Below are 21016 nucleotides of genomic sequence, written 5' to 3'. Positions count from 1 at the left end.
AGGCACGCCTCCACAGCTAGGCCCTCTGAGCAAGTTGCCCTGAAGTAGACATCTTGGAATGGGATTATTAGGTGTCCAAAACTGATTACCTCTTTTGTAAAAATATTTGTTTTTGAATGATGAAAATTGATATAACAAAAGTTAAATTAGAAATTTACTCTAGAAATTAATACTAACGAATCAGTATTTTCTGCTAGTGATCAGGTACATTCCATGCCTACTTTTTGGTTACAGTTCATTATTTAATGAAAAACTATCATATAAATAAATAATCATTATGTAAAAAAATCTTTAAAACAGCACTCTTAAACACACTAAATCGTAAAAAATAATTTTAAAATGGTACCTCAGAATGGATTTGACAACAATCATTGACGGTGATATGTAAAATTATATGAAAGTCATAGCCTCAAATTAAAAATTTGATGTTTTTGCCAGTTTTTTCTTACATGTGTTTGCACACCACTCTTTAGGCCATTCATCAATTATTTTTTACATTTATTGCATTTAAATTAAGATCGGTGTTTTAAAAATTTTTTTACCTATTTTCTACTTTTCAGTTTTCATAAGTTTATACTTTACAGCTGCACTAGCGCACAGGTTTGAGAGTATTTAGCGAAAGATCAGATTGGTACTTTATACGGTGGGTAAGTGCAATCAAATAGGACTAAACGATTTTTAATTTCCGGATAACCAAGATCCGGTCAATCTAGAGTGCACCTGATCCATTAAACAGTTAGCACTTGACCTGCTGATAGATATACCGTTTGAATCATGAAAATCAGACAAGCGGTTGCCAAGATATTACAGTGGCACCCCATCACACCTCCTCCCTAATTTCCGAACAGCACCCCAGGGGCACTTGAAAATATTATCATCCATCGAGTACCACTGGGAGCAAATAGGGTATATTTTAGGAGGGTTGAAAAAATTTTTCAGAGCGCTAGGACCAACCATTTGTGATATTTGTGATTTTCGTCTGAAAATTCAGATCTGGTTAAAAAGTACTAAAGTTTCCCAAAAAATTGATATATATTTTGCATATATGTATATACGATATATAATAATATAACAAGTATACACCTGACCATCACGAGACGTGTACTAACAGATTGGAATTTTCTGCTAGTGATCAGTACATTCCAGTGCTAAGCTAAGGGGACACACATACAAATGCCATTTAGTAGGGTAGGATAATATTATCTTGCTTACAAAATATATTTTTCTCTATATAGTAAGAACTAATATACTTAAATACAAATAAACCTCTGAGAGATGCAAAAGAATAGTCTTCATATAAAAAATAAAAGTATTGCTATGTATCAGAGAAATAAATGACTAGCTTACAAATGCAAACAATGATGTCCTATCATAAATCAGAACAGCACAAAAGATTCTGATGCTTCAAAAAATAAGAAATCATCAAATCAAGGTAAATAAATATTCAGTAGTTAAATATTATTATTTTTTTTTTAAACAAAGAATGTTCTTATTCTGTTGACAAGATAATTTATTTAGAAAGATGCTCCTCAATCAAAAAAGAAAATATTTTTCTTAAAGATTTAATTAACAAAGAAAATTAAAATAGGAAGAAAAATAACAATAACTCATTAAACATTGCAAATGGGTTATCTCATTTGAAATGGTTCATGTAAAAGAGTAATTAAATTTATCTTCCAAAAATATTGAGATAGTGGAAAAAACTGTGTAGCACCACTAATTTTGGAACTATATTAGCTTTAAACACTCTACATAATGGGATAAGTAAATTGCATTGTGCTTGAATGTCAACTACAATTTTTTTTTAAATTTCAAGAAATTGTTAGAAATACACCTCTCTTAGCACGAAATTATGAGTGTGACACAGTAAGACATAGGAATGCTGGAATCAATGGTTTAATAAAATAATGAAGAGCAAACATCATTTAAATTACCAAAAATAACAATTTACGATATAAGAAACAAATACTTATTTAATGCTTAATAGAACAATGAAATACATAAACTTGTTCACTGAGATACATAACTTGTTAGTCATTATATAAGATAAAAACGTAAAAATTCATAATATAATGAAATAATAAATGAAATCATTTAAGTGACTTATTGTTTGATGACATTTTTAAAATTTGTTTTTCAATATTCTCTTCTCTTCTCCTTTATTGTTTGTAGTTGGCCAGTTCATTAGCAACTTGTAATAAGTCTGGTATTTGCAGTGATGAAGGGCTGCAATTTCTACTCACGATTAATTTTGGCTTGGTTCATAGAAACTTTCTACAAGGAATAAGCCTGTTTGAGTTGAAATCAGAACATGTTCCTTTTCACCTACTGAAGATAATTTTAACCAGTCTACGATGAAGATGTAAATTTTAATAAGTTTCTTAGGAGATGCAGAAGTATAAACAAAATGACAGAAACTTAACTTTCTTTTCTCACTTTTTCTTTGTTTTCTCTCAGAAGACATGATTCCTCTTGAAATATCTAGGCTGCCATTTTTTAAAATTCAGTTTTTCAACAGCTTTAACTTCTTTGACTTAGAACTTGTAGGGATTTTTTAGAACTGTGTGCAATTAAGTTTTGTTTTTGTCCCGTAGTCCAGGTTCTAACTCACACTAAACCTATTTATGCTATTCATTTGCACATATGCATCTGTTGCCAAAGGGAAGGTAATACGTGTGCAGCTTTGAAAGAGTGGATTAATTAAGTAATTAGGTTATTATTAATCCACCCGTAATATTAATATTAAAAATAATTTTACCGTGTATATTTTCTGAGTACAAAGCAAAACAGACGTTGTTTTAGAGCATCTGGAGAGGGACTGAGTTCCAGTCAAAATGGTGAGATAAAATAGAAATTTTTCATTATGGTCTTTGCGGAAGAAGATCATGCAGTTACAGAATTTTTTTTTGAATATACTGTGCTTCAATACAAATGTAAAACATTTAATTACTTACCAACTGCATCTACACCGCATGTTCGTAGCAACCGTAATTCAGCAATAGTTTCAAAATTTGGACCACCAACAACTGCATATACACCTTCTTTAACACAATCTTCAATACCAATATCTTTGGCGATTTGTTTAGCGTGATTTCTGAGTTTAACATCATACGCTCTATTCATTGCAATAAATCGTGGGCCAAATCTGCAATTAAGAATGATAAAATTTATATTAATGGAATATAAACAAGTTAATAATTAAAAAGATATATAAAGAATTTTAACGTCTAAATTAAAAATATCTTTACAATCATACTTTTTTATCACATATGATTCCCTCTCTACCAAATAATTTTATTTCTTAACAGTATGACATCCCTTGAGTCCACAAACACAAAATCTTAGTTTCAAAATTCTTCATGTATGCAAGTGTGCCAATATAGGATTTCATATCTCTGGAAAGATTAAACCTATTGCCATGAAATCTTTATTGATAGCATGTCATTTACTTTCAAAAAAAAAAAAATACATTAAAGGGTGATAAGATATTAAAAGGACTGAAGTTTATGAAAATCTTAATAGATAAGGTTTTTAGTTTATCAAAATCTAATAACATTAACGCAATGAGAAATAATATAATTGAATAATGTTAAAAAATCTTTATAAAAAAAGGGGAGGAAGTTTTCCCTGCGACCTAAATCATTTTATTTTTACATTTCCTGACTCTTACAAACTATTAACTTGAATTTGTTTTATTATTATTCAATAAATAATGGATTAACAAGGTTGGAATAGTTTTGTATCTGACCCAATATAAAGGGCTCTGTATATGATTAAGATTGAATAACGTCCACCTTGGTTAGGGTAATTATTCTATATAATTACTGCTGATTCAATTAGTAAATGAATACAGATATTTAGTACTTTGTAATTATACACGATACTTTATTATATGAATGAATATATTTTTTTTTTTTTTTTTTTTGTCTTCAGTCATTTGACTGGTTTGATGCAGCTCTCCAAGATTCCCTATCTAGTGCTAGTCGTTTCATTTCAGTATACCCTCTACATCCTACATCCCCAACAATTTGTTTTACATACTCCAAACGTGGCCTGCCTACACAATTTTTCCCTTCTACCTGTCCTTCCAATATTAAAGCGACTATTCCAGGATGCCTTAGTATGTGGCCTATAAGTCTGTCTCTTCTTTTAACTATATTTTTCCAAATGCTTCTTTCTTCATCTATTTGCCGCAATACCTCTTCATTTGTCACTTTATCCACCCATCTAATTTTTAACATTCTCCTATAGCACCACATTTCAAAAGCTTCTAATCTTTTCTTCTCAGATACTCCGATTGTCCAAGTTTCACTTCCATATAAAGCGACACTCCAAACATACACTTTCAAAAATCTTTTCCTGACATTTAAATTCATTTTTGATGTAAACAAATTATATTTCTTACTGAAGGCTCGTTTAGCTTGTGCTATTCGGCATTTTATATCGCTCCTGCTTCGTCCATCTTTAGTAATTTTACTTCCCAAATAACAAAATTCTTCTACCTCCATAATCTTTTCTCCTCCTATTTTCACATTCAGGGGTCCATCTTTGTTATTCCTACTACATTTCATTACTTTTGTTTTGTTCTTGTTTATTTTCATGCGATAGTTCTTGCGTAGGACTTCATCTATGCCATTCATTGTTTCTTCTAAATCCTTTTTACTCTCGGCTAGAATTACTATATCATCAGCAAATCGTAGCATCTTTATCTTTTCACCTTGTACTGTTACTCCGAATCTAAATTGTTCTTTAATATCATTAACTGCTAGTTCCATGTAAAGATTAAAAAGTAACGGAGATAGGGAACATCCTTGTCGGACTCCCTTTCTTATTAGGGCTTCTTTCTTATGTTCTTCAATTGTTATTGTTGCTGTTTGGTTCCTGTACATGTTAGCAATTGTTCTTCTATCTCTGTATTTGAACCCTAATTTTTTTAAAATGCTGAACATTTTATTCCAATCTACGTTATCGAAAGCCTTTTCTAGGTCTATAAACGCCAAGTATGTTGGTTTGTTTTTCTTTAATCTTCCTTCTACTATGAATATATACAATATAGTTTTTAAAGATTCCATAAATCATGCATTGTTCAATATTATATGTAATTTACTGTATATAGATCTTAAGAGTATGAGATGTAAATTTAGAAAGAATAATATTAGAATTAAATACATTGTTACATTAGTCATATAAAATATCAGCTGTTAATAGAACAACTAATATACTTTACATGATTAAGAGGTAGACAGTTTTTACTGTTTATAAATAATGAGGAGGAAATGATACATAACCCTGAACAAGCTCTTACATTGAACTGAGTGATTCCTAAAAACAAATAAGAGTGGTGTTTTAATAAACATTGGCAAAACAGTCTCAGCTGAACGTTAACATATGTCAGACTTGATTTTCTAAAAACAAGTTATTGAAAAATCAATTAAAAGGAAAATGAACAATCTACTTCTAAAGACTGTTTTATCAACAGTTGCAACCAACAAACTAGAATAGGTCTGATTGCTTAGATCAATTTAACACTATATCGGTATTAAATTCTGCTTTGGGTTTTTGTAATTAATATTATTAAAAAAAAAAAAAAAGTGACGGATTGAGTCATACTTATTAATCCATCTCAGTGACTGACAAATGTGGCTATAAATAATTCCTGTATTTATATTTTCATGTCCAATTTTTTATAAATTAGTCTAACCAATACTACTAAAATTACACCAGAAAGAAATGTATCAGTTTTGTTTTTTTTTACTAACGCTATATAAACAGTTATATTGTTAGTAATAAAAACAATATTCAACAAATTGGTGACTTCAAAATGCAAAATTAATTTTTTAATATGAGTCCGCAACAGTTACAAAAAGAAGGAAATAACATATTCAAGTGCCAGTCAAATCATACAAAGATATAAGTTAATCAAAAAAAGAGTTATACTAAAAAATTGTTCTTTTTATAAATTAATACGTTTTGTAAAAAACGTAATTATACAAATATAAATTACCTTTCCTCATTGACACCTTGGAGAGGGTTATTTCCAGCGAATCCCATAAGATTAACATGATCCTTCATAATCATAATATCACCTGCTTTAAAATCTGGATTTAGACCACCGGCTGCATTTGTAACAATTAAATGCGTCACACCAACCAAATTCATAACTCTAACTGGCATCGAACACTAAAACAAAACAAAGAAATTTTTTTAAATATATTTTTTTAACTTTTTTAGTTAGATTAATATGTAAATAACTAAGAGCAGTCACTCCCTGAAATAAAAATATCATTATATACTGTTTAAATATATACTTGAACTACAAACTTAATTTAAATCGATGTACTGTTGTAAATAATTTTCTTCTAATTTTAATATTACAATTTTCAATTAGAATTTTACTCTGATTTTCAGCATTCTACGACAGTACAACTCTTTCGTGTAAATAACTGTAATGGAAGAAGAAAGCAGTAATTTAGTTATGTTAAATATGATTATGAAAGAGTAGGGAGTATTTAAAATCTTGTGAATCTTACTTTGGAATCAAAAAAAAAAGTGAATTTGAACTATTGCTGGTAAAAATACTGTTAGACTAAGTGATTTTTTTTTATCTGTTACAAGTAAAAACTTTAAATTAGTGTTTACATGTGAGTATGGTATGTTGTTATTAGATGTGTTGCATAAACCCACCGGGTTGGTCTAGCGGTGAACGCGTCTTCCCAAACCAGCTGGTTTGGAAGTCAAAGGTTCCAGCATTCAAGTCCTAGTAAAGTCAGTTATTTTTACACAGAATTGGATACTAGAACGTGGATACTGATGTTCTTTGGTGGATGGGCTTCAATTAACCACACATCTCAGGAACGGTCAAGCTGAGACTGTACAAGACTTCACTTCATTTACACTCATACATATCATCCTCATTCATCTTCTAAAGTATTACCTGAAAGGTAATTACCGGAAGCTAGACAGGAAAAAAAAGAAAAAGATGTATTGCATAGCTTGGAAATGTTATTGCGCCTTAGTGTATATAAATGGTGTTTTATAGGTATATTGTGTTAGCATACAAATGGAATAGCAGACCTACATTTCTGACAGCTCTATAAAATGGTATGAAAAAGTACTTATAAATCTATTTACAGAAATGCAGTATAACACTTTTTTAAGTCTTGAGAATGTTTGTCGTTCGATATTTTTATAACGAAGCTTATTTTTAAGCATGCACTGGGTAACATATAGAATGTGATTGGTTTCAAACTTATTTATTGACCAATAGGTCGCACAAAAAAGAAGTTAGTATCACAATAGAAAGATTTTATTTGCAATTTAGTATACAGGTTACACTTTTTAAAAATTACATCAGTTAAATGGTCACTTAAGGGATGAGCACATTCATTCATTCATTCATCTGTTTAAAAAAAAAAAACACCATTCACGAAACGACCCAGTATATTTATTTCCCTTGCCTTACCAATAATGCATTGCTTTAGCTGCTGGACATTTCATTTTTTGATAGTAAATAAACTTTTGACTAAAGAAAAATGTCAGTTTTTATTATTTTCCTAAAAAACTAGCAGGGCCCAATGATGCCAAAAGCAGACACTCTACACCAAAATCTTAGTACTACACATGGTTTCACAAATACCTGTTCAGACAGTCCTGAAACATCAAAATGAATTTCAACAGACATGATAAATTTTTCAAAACAGTTTGATCATGATATAAAATATCTAGAATTCTGTTACAAAACTATAAATGAATGAGATAAGATTTTATTTTAATTATGGCATAACCTAAATTTTATATAGATGCAATTATTGTTAAATATACAATTTACAGAAAATAGTTCTCCAAGGAGATACTCAATGTAAGAGACTGTTGCCATGCAGAGTATGTTAGACTCACTGTCATTGCCTGTGTAATTCATTCTAATGTTTCTGAAGTATGTATCATGTTCTTAGTGCCAACAAACTGATTTTAATTACTGCAATAAATCAAACGTCTTAATCTACTTCAATATGGTATTCCTTTATGGCATAGAATCATGACTACCAATGCAAAAATGTGATCAAAATGTTCTTCACACTTGGATTACAATTTTCATATATTAAAAAATATGTACAGTAAAGATTTGATGCTCCATTGCCCAATTCGTCATGTTGACAACAGATCAGTGAAATAACAAACTGCAAAGATCGCTGCTTCCTATGATGCTCTTGTTTCCTAATATGCCTTGCACGTTCTCAAATGGGATGTGATTAAAATTCAACATAACCTACTGGGTAACCAAATAGTTGTCTGTTGACTTTACTCATTGTTATATTCATCTTTAGTTCAGGGCTGATGATAAGGAAGTGTAATAAGAAACTGAAAAAGAAGTTTTGTTTCAGGAGGATCTGTAGTAATATTTTCTGTAAATCTTGAAATTGTGTATTTTTTCAAGCCCACAAAGTTTAGTCTATTGTTTGATTTGAGTTAGCTGTATCATTATAAATAGACTTTATCTATGTGTTGAACAAGAAGAAATTAATGGTAAAACAGTAAAGATATTTATTTAAATCATATCAGTATTATCATACTTATTATTTTTACTAAATGAAAGCTAATTTGTTTTATGAGGTTAGTTTTTAGTAATTTTATTGTATTAACAAGCTTTGTCAGTTTTCTGCAGTAATTACTTAAAACTTTATGATATAGCTAAAAATATTTTATGTATAATAATAACTTAATTAAAAACAGATCTGGTATTTTGTTAGCATTCTAATGTACAGTAGAACTATATTAGCGTTTCTCAACCTTTCAGTATTTGTGACCCAATTTTCAATCAAAATTTTCATTGCCCCCCCCCCTCTTATACAATAACAATGCATACAATAATAATGTATTCTGACGCTAAAGCTAAACTATGACCTTAATTACCTGAAATTACAAATTACCAAGAATAGGTAAATTTATTGATATTTGGCAACACCGAACTGCTGTATTAACAAAACCAGAATCGATGCCTCTCTATTGCTTTCATCCACCATATGGACATTCTCATGGCTTCGCAAGAAGTTCCAATTTGTCTCAAAAATTGTGGAATGTCTGCATGACTGTTTGTGTAAACATGTATAAATGTTGATTCCAGCTAGTCTCAGTCAAGTCGATCCTTCTATCGCTATCAAACTATCATTAATGTGTATGTTCTAATTTGCTGCATGTTAAATGCAATTCACAGTATTAAATATTCATGGCAGTAGATTTATACATAATCATTGATAAATTTTTAAGCGGGTGTAAGTGAGCATTAGACGATAGTGAAGCATCAACAAGTGCACAGATGAGCGTGGTTCCAAAAATAAAATCAAGAAAATATTCTCAAGAATACTTAAATTTTGGGTTTACCAGTACTGAAGTAAATGAAGAAGAAAGGCCATTATGTGTCACTGGCTCAAAAACTTTGATAGCAGACGACATGAAACCTAATAAACTTAAATAAATAACATTTGGAAACACTTCATAGTGAGTATGTTAACAAACCCTGAGAATTCTTCAAATTAAAATTAAAATCATAAGAAAAGCAAACATCATTTTATAAAAAACCTTTGTCTGTGAATGAAAAAAGCTTTACTTGCCTTTTACAAAGTTTCATATAAAATAGCCAGATGTAAAAATCCTCACACCATTGGTGAAGAGCTTATTTTGCCAGCTGCAATTGAAATTGTAGAAACTATGTTTGGAGATAATTTTGCCAAATAATTGCAGTTGATACCTGTATCAAATGATATTGTTGCCCGTTGAATTGGTGATATAGCTGAAGTGATGTACATGAAATTGGTCATGTACAGCATCAGTTTTTCGGGAAGTTGCATGACAAACAGTTTTCAATTCAGCTTGATGAAACAATAGGTAGCAATAAAGAGGCTCATTTCATTGCTTATGTTCGATTTTGTGATGCTTGTGATCAACAGTAGAACTACTTTTCTGCAAACCAACAGAACTCAAAGCAACAGCACTCGCATTATTTGCTATCTTAAATGATTTTATTATTTAAAAACAACGAGGCAAACATAGAGTGGAAAAACTGCGCTGAAATGACCACCAATGGTGCTCGTTCAATGTCTGGAAGATTCCAAAGAATGCAAGCACTTGTGAAACAAAAATGTCCACATTGTATCTGAACACATTGCATGAACCACAGAGAAGCTCTGGCTTCCACAGATATGAGCCCTCATCTGAATATTATGCTAATGACAGTTGTAACTGTAGTAAATTATATAAAAATGAGACCCCAAAAATTAAATCTTTTCTGCACTTTGTAAAGACATGGATGCAGTATATTCAGCATTACTATTTTATTGTGGGGCAAGATGGTTATCACATGGGAAATTTTTGCAACATATTTATAAATTAAGAGATGAAATCACTATTTTTTTAAAAAAGGAAAACCAATCAAAAGCTGAGAAGTTTTGAAATGGTTTATTTGTGATGGAATTGAGCTACTTGATTGACATACTCGAGAAATTAAATACCTTGAATCTTTGACTCCAAGGAGCAAATAGACATATGTTGGATACAAGTGATAAAGTTAATGCTTTCTGTAGAAAACTGGAATTGTTCAGCAAAAATTTAAAGCAAAAAACCTAGAAATGTTTGCAAATGTGGATGAACGTGTTAAAACTTACAAGGCTGAAGAACAACATGTGAAAGTTGATTTTTTAGCCATTGAAAATCATTTAGCAATGCTGGCAAAGAATTTTAAAAAGTATTTTCTTGCTGACAACAACTTGGTAGCAAGTTATAAGCAGGTTAAGGATCCACTTCAAAATATTCCCGAAGGGCTCTCAACTGCCGAAGAAGAAATCTTTATAGACTTCAAGGCAAGTGGCAATATCAAAAGACAATTTAGTAATAAATCACTCTTTGAATTTTGGGCAAGGGTGGATGATGAATTTTCTGCATTAAAAACAAGAGCATTTTGTATTCTTCTACCATTTTCAACATCCTACCTTTGTGAAACTGGATTTTCTGTGGTGGCTGGTTTGAAGATCAAATACAGATCTCATCTAAAAATAGAAAAAGAGAACTCGGAGTGTCTACTTCTAATATTAAACCTTCCTTTAAAACCTTTTACCTGTCTTGTTCTGCAAGACAGGCCCAAGGGAGCCGCTAATAATTATTAAACTTGTTTTTAATTTAGTATTTATAAGGTAATAATTAAACGTATTGTGCAGTACTGATACAACCCTATTTATAAGTGGTATTATATCAGTGTAAATGCGATTTTATTATTAATTATGTCAGAAGGTATTTTGTTTTGCTTTCCTTTGAATAAATTAATAAATCCTTTTAATAATATTTTCTTTTTTATATGCTTGCACCCCCATTTAGTGTTATCACACCCCTTAGAGAGGTGGTCCCCACAGGTTGAGAAACACTGAACTATATAAATATGTATTAAAACTAAATCACACTTATTCTAACCAAAGTGAGGTAAAAATTACAGAAATTTTAGACATCTATCTACTCTGCAATGCTAAGAATTTTATATAAAACTAAAGCAATAAGAGCTTAATATATTTTTAATTTATTTACCTTCCATAATGGATAGCCTTCATAATAATGAAATCTACCTTGCATGCACATAATAGGAATACCTTGCAATTTGCCAAATACAAGTCTTCCAGCATGCCCTGGAACTGTCGACTGAGGAAAATGTGGTATTTTTTCATACGGAAAAGTTAAACTATCAGTTAACATATCAGCTAAAGGACCTAAAACAAAATGTTCCAACATTAGAAGTATTCAATGATATTCAGAAAATAATTTTAATTTAACATATATAAATACATTCTTCAAATATATTTCTGCCTATCTGTGCTATTTTTATAAAATAAATTAATTGAAATTGACAGAAACTACGAGAATAAAAGTAAAAAATATTCTACCCAAGAAATTTCTTTGTGACTAAAGGCCTGAGATGAGGGTGCAGATTGTCACCTACACTGTTAAAATTTATTTTAATGATGTTTTAAGATGTAGTGTAAGCAGTGCGGAAATACAGAAATGATAACTAATGTTGATCAATGTTTTACTTTATTCTTTGCGAAAGATTTTGGCTAACAATCTCAGTTCTTTTGTAAGGAAATGAGAAAAAGTGTACTCTCTAGCACGTCTGAAAATAAATATGAAAAAGAGCAAGTACTTATGTGCTGGAGATAAGTATACTGAAAATCTACCGATGGATGTAACTAGAGAATTAATAGGTGACATAAGTCCATCATAAAGAAATAGATATTAGGGCAATTAAATTTAGAGCAATCAAATGCACATTCTAATCCAGTCTTGCACATTACAGTCTTGAATGCACATTTAATGTGCATTCTAATCCATCATCACATGATATGGCAAGGCATGGGAGCTGTTACAGATATAGTATACTAAATACAATGAGCAGCAGTAGTCGGTTTGATTTACACATTTGAACCTCCTAGGGAATGAAGGTGGCCACATTGAATCTGAATATGGGTCCAGGTTGAAGGATACACTAGAGATCATTGTAGGTGTAATCGGTGGGAAGAAATAAATGAAGCCATGTATGTTAGATTAAAAAATATTCATGATTGTCTAAAATATAGACTATGAGAAGAAAGCTAATGGTAGTAATAAAAACCCATTACAAGTAAAAATAAAGAAGCAATTTCAAAAGTTATAAGTTGTATTTACCAAACATATTTTACTACAGATACGAATAGTTAAACTAAACAATAGATTATTGCATATATCTAAAAAATGACATTGTTAATCAATAAATAAATGTGTTCAATAAACACTTAAAAGATATTATCAGAGTTTGGATTCAGTAGAATTATATTTTTTAATATAAAATTTGAAATTGTAATTAATAAAAAAAACTGAAATTAACAAATACAGAAAACCATTCAATAATAATATAATACTCAATTAAGATAAATTTAATATATGATTTGATATTTCTCTCATTATGTTTGCACAGTAAACAAGAATGGCAGGATCAGTTTTAACTGAATTAGGAGATGAATATAATATCACGATGAAATCTGGTTATCCGCTACAATATAAACATCCGCTTATTGATCAGGGAAGCTTGATAAAAAAAAAGTTACATCAACCAAAAAACTTTAATTAATTTAAAATTTTTACAATGAAAGTACTATTTGATAAATACTAATTGTTAAAGTTTTTTACTAAGGATCCCTCCTTGTTAATAGAAAGAACTTAAAAGGAATTTGGTTAATCCAAATAGTAACTTATAATAGTATACACACTAATCTGACATTTTTAAGGAATAAAAGAACAGTCTTGATTATCAATCAGCACTATTAAATCTCTTGTTATAATAATGAATATAGAGCACATGAATGTTGCTTTAGACCATAACCAAACAATTTCTTTAAAAAATCATTTAATTAAATATAATAATAAAACTTACCCATTCCTGATCCACATATAATACCGATTGTAGGTCTTATAATGACGCGTTTCAATAACCAGTCTGCAATACCTTGTAATAATTCATAAGTGTAACTGCAAAAAAGATAAATAAGTGAATGTTTCATTTACAAATGCAAAGGAGATGTAAAGAGATATCTAAACAATTGTTACGACCTTCCAAAGAAATTATATTTTAAAAACTTTGAAATTTATCAAAATTTCTCATGTCTTGTGCTAAATAATTTTGGTTCTAGTGGTAGGAGAATGAAAAATGTTGTCTGTCAGAGAAAGTATGAAATTCAACTTGGCAAATTTCCAATCAGAATATAATTTCTACTTTTATTATTCTTTAATTTCATTCAATTTTTATTTATTTTATTTTTCTGGAACGGCTGAAGAGCCCCTGAGAAGAGTATGTGGAGCCCTCATAACTCTGCTGAGCACAGGTAGGAAACCAATGATGTAGGTGGAAGAAATCAAATTCAGGTGTGTAGTAAGTATGCTGAGTACTGAAGGGAAAGAAAAGGAGTCAGGTGCATTCTAAACTGGTACTATAAGACTTAATAACTGTGATATTTTGGTGTATTACATCAGAATACTATAAACAAAATGAAAAATTAAATAAATACACAATTAAAAAAAGATAAAATTAAATCAATGAATGAGGAAAAAAAATATAGTGTATATTTTATTTATATACACACTGTTGAATAAATACTTTTAAATATGAATGTATTATATTTGTTATCTCAATAGAGCCCTCTAATTAGTGGAGATAAGGCTAATTATTTTAAAGTACTTCTACAAATAGAGCCCCTTTATATACACAAATAAAACGTTAAAAAAACTTATTTACTCATGTTTAAATTCTTAAATAAAGATAACAAAAGAAGAGGAAAGAAATAGTACAATGAAAAAAGAAAGAATTGATTTATAAACACACATACAAGTATAAATAAGAAAAACAAACACAAAATTCATTTTTATTTTCTCCAACCAGTCTTCCAACTACTTCTGGGACTGAATGTGTGTATCTGTGTGCGCACGTGTGTATATGTGTGTGTAGGCAAATGCACATTGTCAATGAAGCTGTATGCTGCACCTATCTGGGCTCACTGCATGGCTTTTAGGTATTGCGCAGACATTTTGCTGCGGGCCCAGCAACTCCTCTTGCTGGCTGTTATACGGTTATAGAACAGTCTTGCAGGAGGCAAGGTGATCTGTGTTATAGCCGGAGTCAAACCAATACATATCTTGGCTAATGAGCATCAGGAATGTTACATTTCCAAGGTAAATAACCTATTGACATAAGAACAAAAGCAGGAGATTGAAGACCGGGGCCTAGCATCTTGGCAGATCAGCAGGGACAAATCACCCAAAGGTAGTGCTACATGCATGGTATATTTCCTATAGTGTCTAATTCAGGTCCGAATAGATGGGCCTCCCCCAATCGGTACATCACACAGTTTCAGTCGAGTTTGGCTAGGTCTCATTTGATGGATTCAAGTCAATGCAGGGCTGATGATACAGTGGACCATGTCCTCTACGTCTATCCCTGGTATGAGGTCGATTGTTCACGAGCTGTTAAGGAACTTGAGAGAATGCATTCCTTTCTGGATCTCCATATTAACTGGATGATCTGCGAGGAATGGTCCACAGTGGCTGGTTTTCTTTGCACCCTTGTGGTGTGTAGGTCTGTAAGGGAATTTTATCAAGGTACTCGATCGTGGTAGGATCCCAGGGGGCTAGGGTTTCAGCTTAGGCATTGGATTAGTTGGAGGTAGGCGGATTGGCATCGTGCCATGCATATTGGTATTGTTTGTGATTCGATTTGGGGCTCCTGCTGGTGAGGGTGGCCATGCTGCTGGGGTATGGTAGCCTGTGCAACCAGGGGCGTGGCTTCCCTCCGCCAGTGGCGGTTCTGATCGTGACTTGGTAATGCCATGCCAGACACCATGATGGGACTGGATGGGGATGCAGAGTTTGTCTCTGGCTTCTGCGAACTGGAATGAGGTTGCATTCCCCTTGTTAGGTAACCTCAATTGGTCGAATTATTTGTGTAGGTCTGTATTTCTATATTGCACAAAACATAATTTTGATTGGTATGAGTGTAGCACTGATTTAACTTTAAACTCGTTCATTTTCTGAGGCATTCACAGTTACAAACGGTGTTGTCAAATCTTTACTAGGCACGAGGTTCACGCTTCCGCAGTTTCGGTCAGTTGGTTTGAGGGAATCATGTTAGGTTGGATGTGAAGATGTCCATGTGAAGGCGAAATTTGATATGTATTTTACTGATGCAAATGTCTGCCAAGGCATTTACATTGGTGGCATCCCGACCATGGCCTGGCTGATGACTGTGAGATTAATCAGTTAGAGAGTCGAAAGACGACCTCCGACATAGCCCCTCAGGGCTTGAAATGGAGGGGGTGGTGTGGCAATCAGTAACGTCACATGGTGGGTGGGTGTCTATGTAGGTTAGGATGTAGGCAAATGCAACTACTGCTACTGGCTTGCCAGGCCTGATTTAGATGCGATGAAAGTGTAAATGTATTTGTAAACATATAATCTGGAATAGACTCAGGTCGATCACTCCTGAGATGTGTAGTTAATTGAAAGCCCATCCACCAAAGAAGACAGTCTAGTGTTCAAATCCAAATAAAAGCCACTGCCTTTACAAGGAATTGAACCTTAGAACTCTCGACTTCAAAAATAAGCTAATTTTGCAATGATGAATTTAATCACTAGTCTAATCCGGCATGTTACAGTTTCATTAAAACTAACATAAATTTGATTAATTTCAAATGGGAATTTTTATTATTAAAAAAAATTTATAAATCTTAAAAAATTCAGGCAGAAGTGTTTTTCCATATTTCTATGATCTAATGCTACATTTGATATAACAGCACAAATTTTAGATTGTTATCTATTTAAAAATTATGCTATTACTAACATAATTGAAGCATTAGATTTAATGCTCTGATGAAAAGAAAAACATTGTTAAATTACTGAATCATTTAAATAGAAATCAATCATTTTTATAAAGTAGACTATCGATTTTGTTATACAGAGTGTTCTTCTAAAAAGAGGCACCATCACTAAGTAGTTTATATTAGATGTATATTTTTGTTAAAGTGCATATATTGGTGTGAGGTGGGTAAAATAATGTAGAAGATGTTGGTACGACTGGAGCTGGAGCAGGGAGGTCTGTTTATTGCCTGCACATTTGAGTATTCCAACTCTGAATCAAGCAGTTAACTGTTGAAGAACGTGTATTCTTAATGGAGACTTACTTAGAGACGAACTCTTTTGTTGTGTGTTGGTTAAAGTTCAGGGAGAAATTTGAAAGGAAGTACCATGAACAGTCTTATTCTTAAGTTAAAAATGTTTGTGAAACAGGTTAGGTTTTAGACCAGAAACGTGACTGACATATGTCATTTTAACAATGCAGGTTGTACAGGACATTAAAATGGCAGTTATAAGATCTCATAAATCTTTGCAGAGACTAAGCTGGGAAAAGAACATTTCAGTAGGTTTAACCCAAACTGCAATCAGGAAAATGTTATTTGCATTGAATGCAAGTTTTCCAAGAGAATGCTGATTATTATAATGACTGTGATTGGTTCAAGAACCTCATTAGAAGTAACATTGGCATATTAGATAAAGTGTTTTTCAAGATGAAGCATGGTTTCAACTTGGTGGATATGTTAATAGTCAGAACTACTGGACATGGGGCACGGACAATCCAAACATTTTCTTTGAATTTCCCCTATACCCACAAAAAATAGTCATATGGTGTGTGGTTTCAAGATGACAAACTTGTTTTTTGAAAAAATTATGGATGCTGCCATCTACTAAGAAATTATCCAACAGTTTATGAACTGTAAGAGAACTTGATGAACTTGTAAGGCTATGGCCTTACTGAAAGAGAATGAACATGACCGCTGGTTGTAACAGGAGAGCACCACTTGCCGTATAGCTCGCTCAATTGTAGAAATGCTGTAGGATTTTTCTTGTCGAAGAAACATTTCTATAGGATTTTGGTCACCAAGATCCCCTGTTCTGACCGGTCCAGACTTCTTTCTGTGGGGTTACTTAAAAGAAATTGTTCACAGGACCAATCTACACACACTCTGCAGGAACTGAAGACAAACATACCAATGCCATCCAGGAAATAGACAGGTACAGCTAACCAGATTAGCTAGGAACATATTCAAATGTGTTGACAAATGCACAGAAGTGGATGGACATAATTTTCAACTGCTTCTGTAAATTATTATCTAAGTGTTTGCCAATAAACTATTATTTATAGACTGATAAGTGATAGGGCCTCTTTTTAAGTTGCCTATCCTGTACTTTTTAACGGAGGTACATCACAATTAACCAAAACTCTCAAATCTATTAATTATAAGCAGGATTATTTATTATAAACATTGAAGAGAATTAAATAATATTTGAAATATAGAAAAGTAGGTGTTATTTATAACTCTTACAAAAATCAGGTGGCTGTGATTGAAGAAAATGAAAAAAGAAGAGCCTTCCACTGTGAAAAGGAATAAGACAAGTTATAGACTATACCTCTTTCTTTCCAGTTAGTAAATGGAAGAGGCATTTAAGAATTGTTAAATCTTAAAGAATTGTTTTTGAACAGAGTGGCAATTCAAAGAGGAAGAATCAAGACAGTATAACTCACAAATGATACTGTTTTTACATAAAAAAATAAGTTAGTGAAATAAAATCATATTCTTTAGTAAGAGAGTTAATTTGAAAATAAATACAGTAACAAACAAAATGAAACATAAATATAAAAAATAATGGTGTAAATACTCTGATTGGAAAATATACATTTTTTTTTTTATTTAACAAGTAAAATTATAAAGATGGACAAATAAGAAAAACATCAAAAGTACACTGTGGAAAGATGGTCAGTCTGAATGCAGAAAATATTTAATGTCATCAAACAATAGGAATAGAAAAGAAATTATTGGTATGGAATGGACATTTTATGGAATTGGAATACGGGCAATAAGAAAGTCAGAAAGACTAAAAATAAAGGCTTTTAAAATTTTTTGTTTTAGAAGAAAATCAAGCGGGTTGACAATGTTCAAAACACAAGATTTTAAAGAAAACTAAAGGAAAAAAGACCTTTGGCCTTTAATTCTTACAATAGAGAACTAGATTAGTAGGCCACATATTTAGGATTAATTAATTTAATAACAGGAAGAAGAGTTCAAAGTAAAAACAGTAAATGAAGACAAAATATAAAATATATAAAGCAGTGTAATTGAAGATGTACAATGCAACAAATATGTTGATGTTAAGAGACCGAGGCAGAAAAAAGAAGTAAATAGAAAAGTTCCAAAACCAGTAAAAACACTTGAAGAGTCCTTAAGTTTAAATAAAATATTAAATTAATATTATTTTTAAAGCTGTAATACGTATTTTTAATGATTAAGCATGTTAAAATGTATATAAATTAATTTAATGATTACATTCTTTTGCTTAAATATTTTCTGGAAATTAAAATAATTTCATGATGCAAAATTAATTAAAGATATCACCTTCAATCAGATTATTAAAAACAAAACTAATAAAAAAAATTTTTTAAGTTAATTGTTACTCACTAACATTACATTATCAGTATTGCATAACATAAATAAAATGATACAATAAAATTTAAAATCCACTCATAAAATATAATTATCAACCAAGATAACAAAACCATTGAGAAAAAAACACACACACACACATAGACGGAGCAAAAAAAGTGCAGTGGTTAATATTAATTATCCACAAGATAGGCCCAAAAAATCTTATTCTGTGAATTTCACAATAAAATAATTCAATTTTATGCAATAATTTAAATGTATTTGTACGAATTTGAGTTTATATCTATGGTTCAATGTAACCAAATTATTTTAATTGTTAGAACTTAATTAACAGAGGAAAATTGTTTTGAGATTGGATAAGACAAGATGTCATACAATAATCTAATTTATAGCCAACATTTTTTAAGACTGTATTATTCTCAGCTAACTATGTATAAATATTTTCATTTGTATAATAAAAAACTTAACAAGAATTGTAATCTGAAGGATTACAATTGTATAAAAAATTAAATTACCAAATAAATACTTCATGTTTTTTTTATTATTTATTTAATAACTCATTTAAGCAACAAAAAATGTGTTATTTATAGTCATTGAAAAAGGTTGCAGCAAATTAAAAAATAATCTCACTGACTACTAGAAATAATTAATATTTTTTTTTAAATTCACCAACTCAAAAAGTTTTTTTTACATACCTTAGAATGTTTCAGTATGAGCTTCATCAGTCGTTCTAACATCCAGTCGGTAATCGACTTCCACCCAGGTCTGCTGGATCATTACAGGCACTAACTGTGGCAATAGCAGCAGTGACCCATTGTCTTAAATTTTTTTTGGCATAATTGTACGATACGAGGATCTCAGCAACCCAATGAAATCATTGGGTACGTCAGATTCCCCAAAAATAAATGTGTGGTGCAGTTTGATATCCGATTGTATGATTAGCCCATTCTTTTTTCATGAAGGGGATTTTTATTTAACCACGTTACAATTGTACGTTTTCCCATAAGTTGACCAAATTGAATAAGAAAGTAACATTGCTGCTATGTTTCAACAAGATAGTGCACCCCTACACTCCCTAATCGGTGGATTGGTAGGGCCGTCCTGTGCTTTGGCCTCCAAGAAGTCCACATTTGACACCTACAGACATTTTTCTATGGAGATACGTTAAAAACATTCTCTACAGTGAAAAAGTCAGGGATGTACAACATTTAAGATAATGGATCATCATTCCTGTTCCAACAGTTACGCCTGTGTTGTCCAGTGGACCTCGCAGAAGTCGATTATCGACTGGATGTTTGCAGAGCAACCAACGGAGTCATATAGAAACATTCTAAGTTACATAAAAAAGTTTTTGAGTAGGTGATTTAAAAAAAAAAAATACTCGTTTGATTATCTTTACTAGTTTCTGTGATACAAATTTTTTAAATGCTGCAACCTTTTTCAATGACCTTGTATTTATATAAAATGATAAAAAAGGAATATTTTTATAACAATATATTAAGCATTTCATTTACAATTATTATAAAAAAATTACCCATGAATACACCAAAATAGCAAGCTTAATATTAAGAAATGCTTATAATGTAAAGCTTACATTTGCATATAAATATAAAATTATCAACAAAAATCACCTTTGAGCAAACCACAATAGCTTTTTAAGTCCATAGATTCATCATCAATTATAAATAGCGTATATATATGTTACACAGCAACAGTAACAATTGAAGAACATAAGAAAGAAGCCGTAATAGGAAAGGGAGTCCGACAAGGATGTTCCCTATCTCCATTACTTTTTAATCTTTACATGGAACTAGCAGTTAATGATGTTAAAGAACAATTTAGATTCGGAGTAACAGTACAAGGTGAAAAGATAAAGATGCTACGATTTGCTGATGATATAGTAATTCTAGCCGAGAGTAAAAAGGATTTAGAAGAAACAATGAACGGCATAGATGAAGTCC

The 21016-nt window shown here is 31.2% G+C and overlaps 1 protein-coding gene across 1 annotated transcript in view; it reads right to left on the bottom strand.

Moving 5' to 3' along the window:
• LOC142326465 (purine nucleoside phosphorylase) overlaps window positions 1–21016 on the bottom strand; it is a 29877-nt gene that overhangs the window by 4420 nt on the left and 4441 nt on the right. The window contains exons 2-5 of the mRNA XM_075369027.1: window positions 13445–13539; window positions 11569–11747; window positions 6005–6180; window positions 2955–3145 (exon numbers count right to left, since the gene is read on the bottom strand). Coding sequence (XP_075225142.1) covers window positions 2955–3145; window positions 6005–6180; window positions 11569–11747; window positions 13445–13539 — 641 coding nt within the window. The remainder of the gene's footprint in view (window positions 1–2954; window positions 3146–6004; window positions 6181–11568; window positions 11748–13444; window positions 13540–21016) is intronic.

Source organism: Lycorma delicatula, chromosome 6 (genome assembly GCF_047948215.1).
Source record: "Lycorma delicatula isolate Av1 chromosome 6, ASM4794821v1, whole genome shotgun sequence".
In the NCBI taxonomy this organism is placed as follows: Eukaryota; Metazoa; Arthropoda; class Insecta; order Hemiptera; family Fulgoridae; genus Lycorma; species Lycorma delicatula.
Note: the sequence above shows the minus strand (reverse complement) of the source record. Positions and strands in the feature narration are given on the sequence as shown.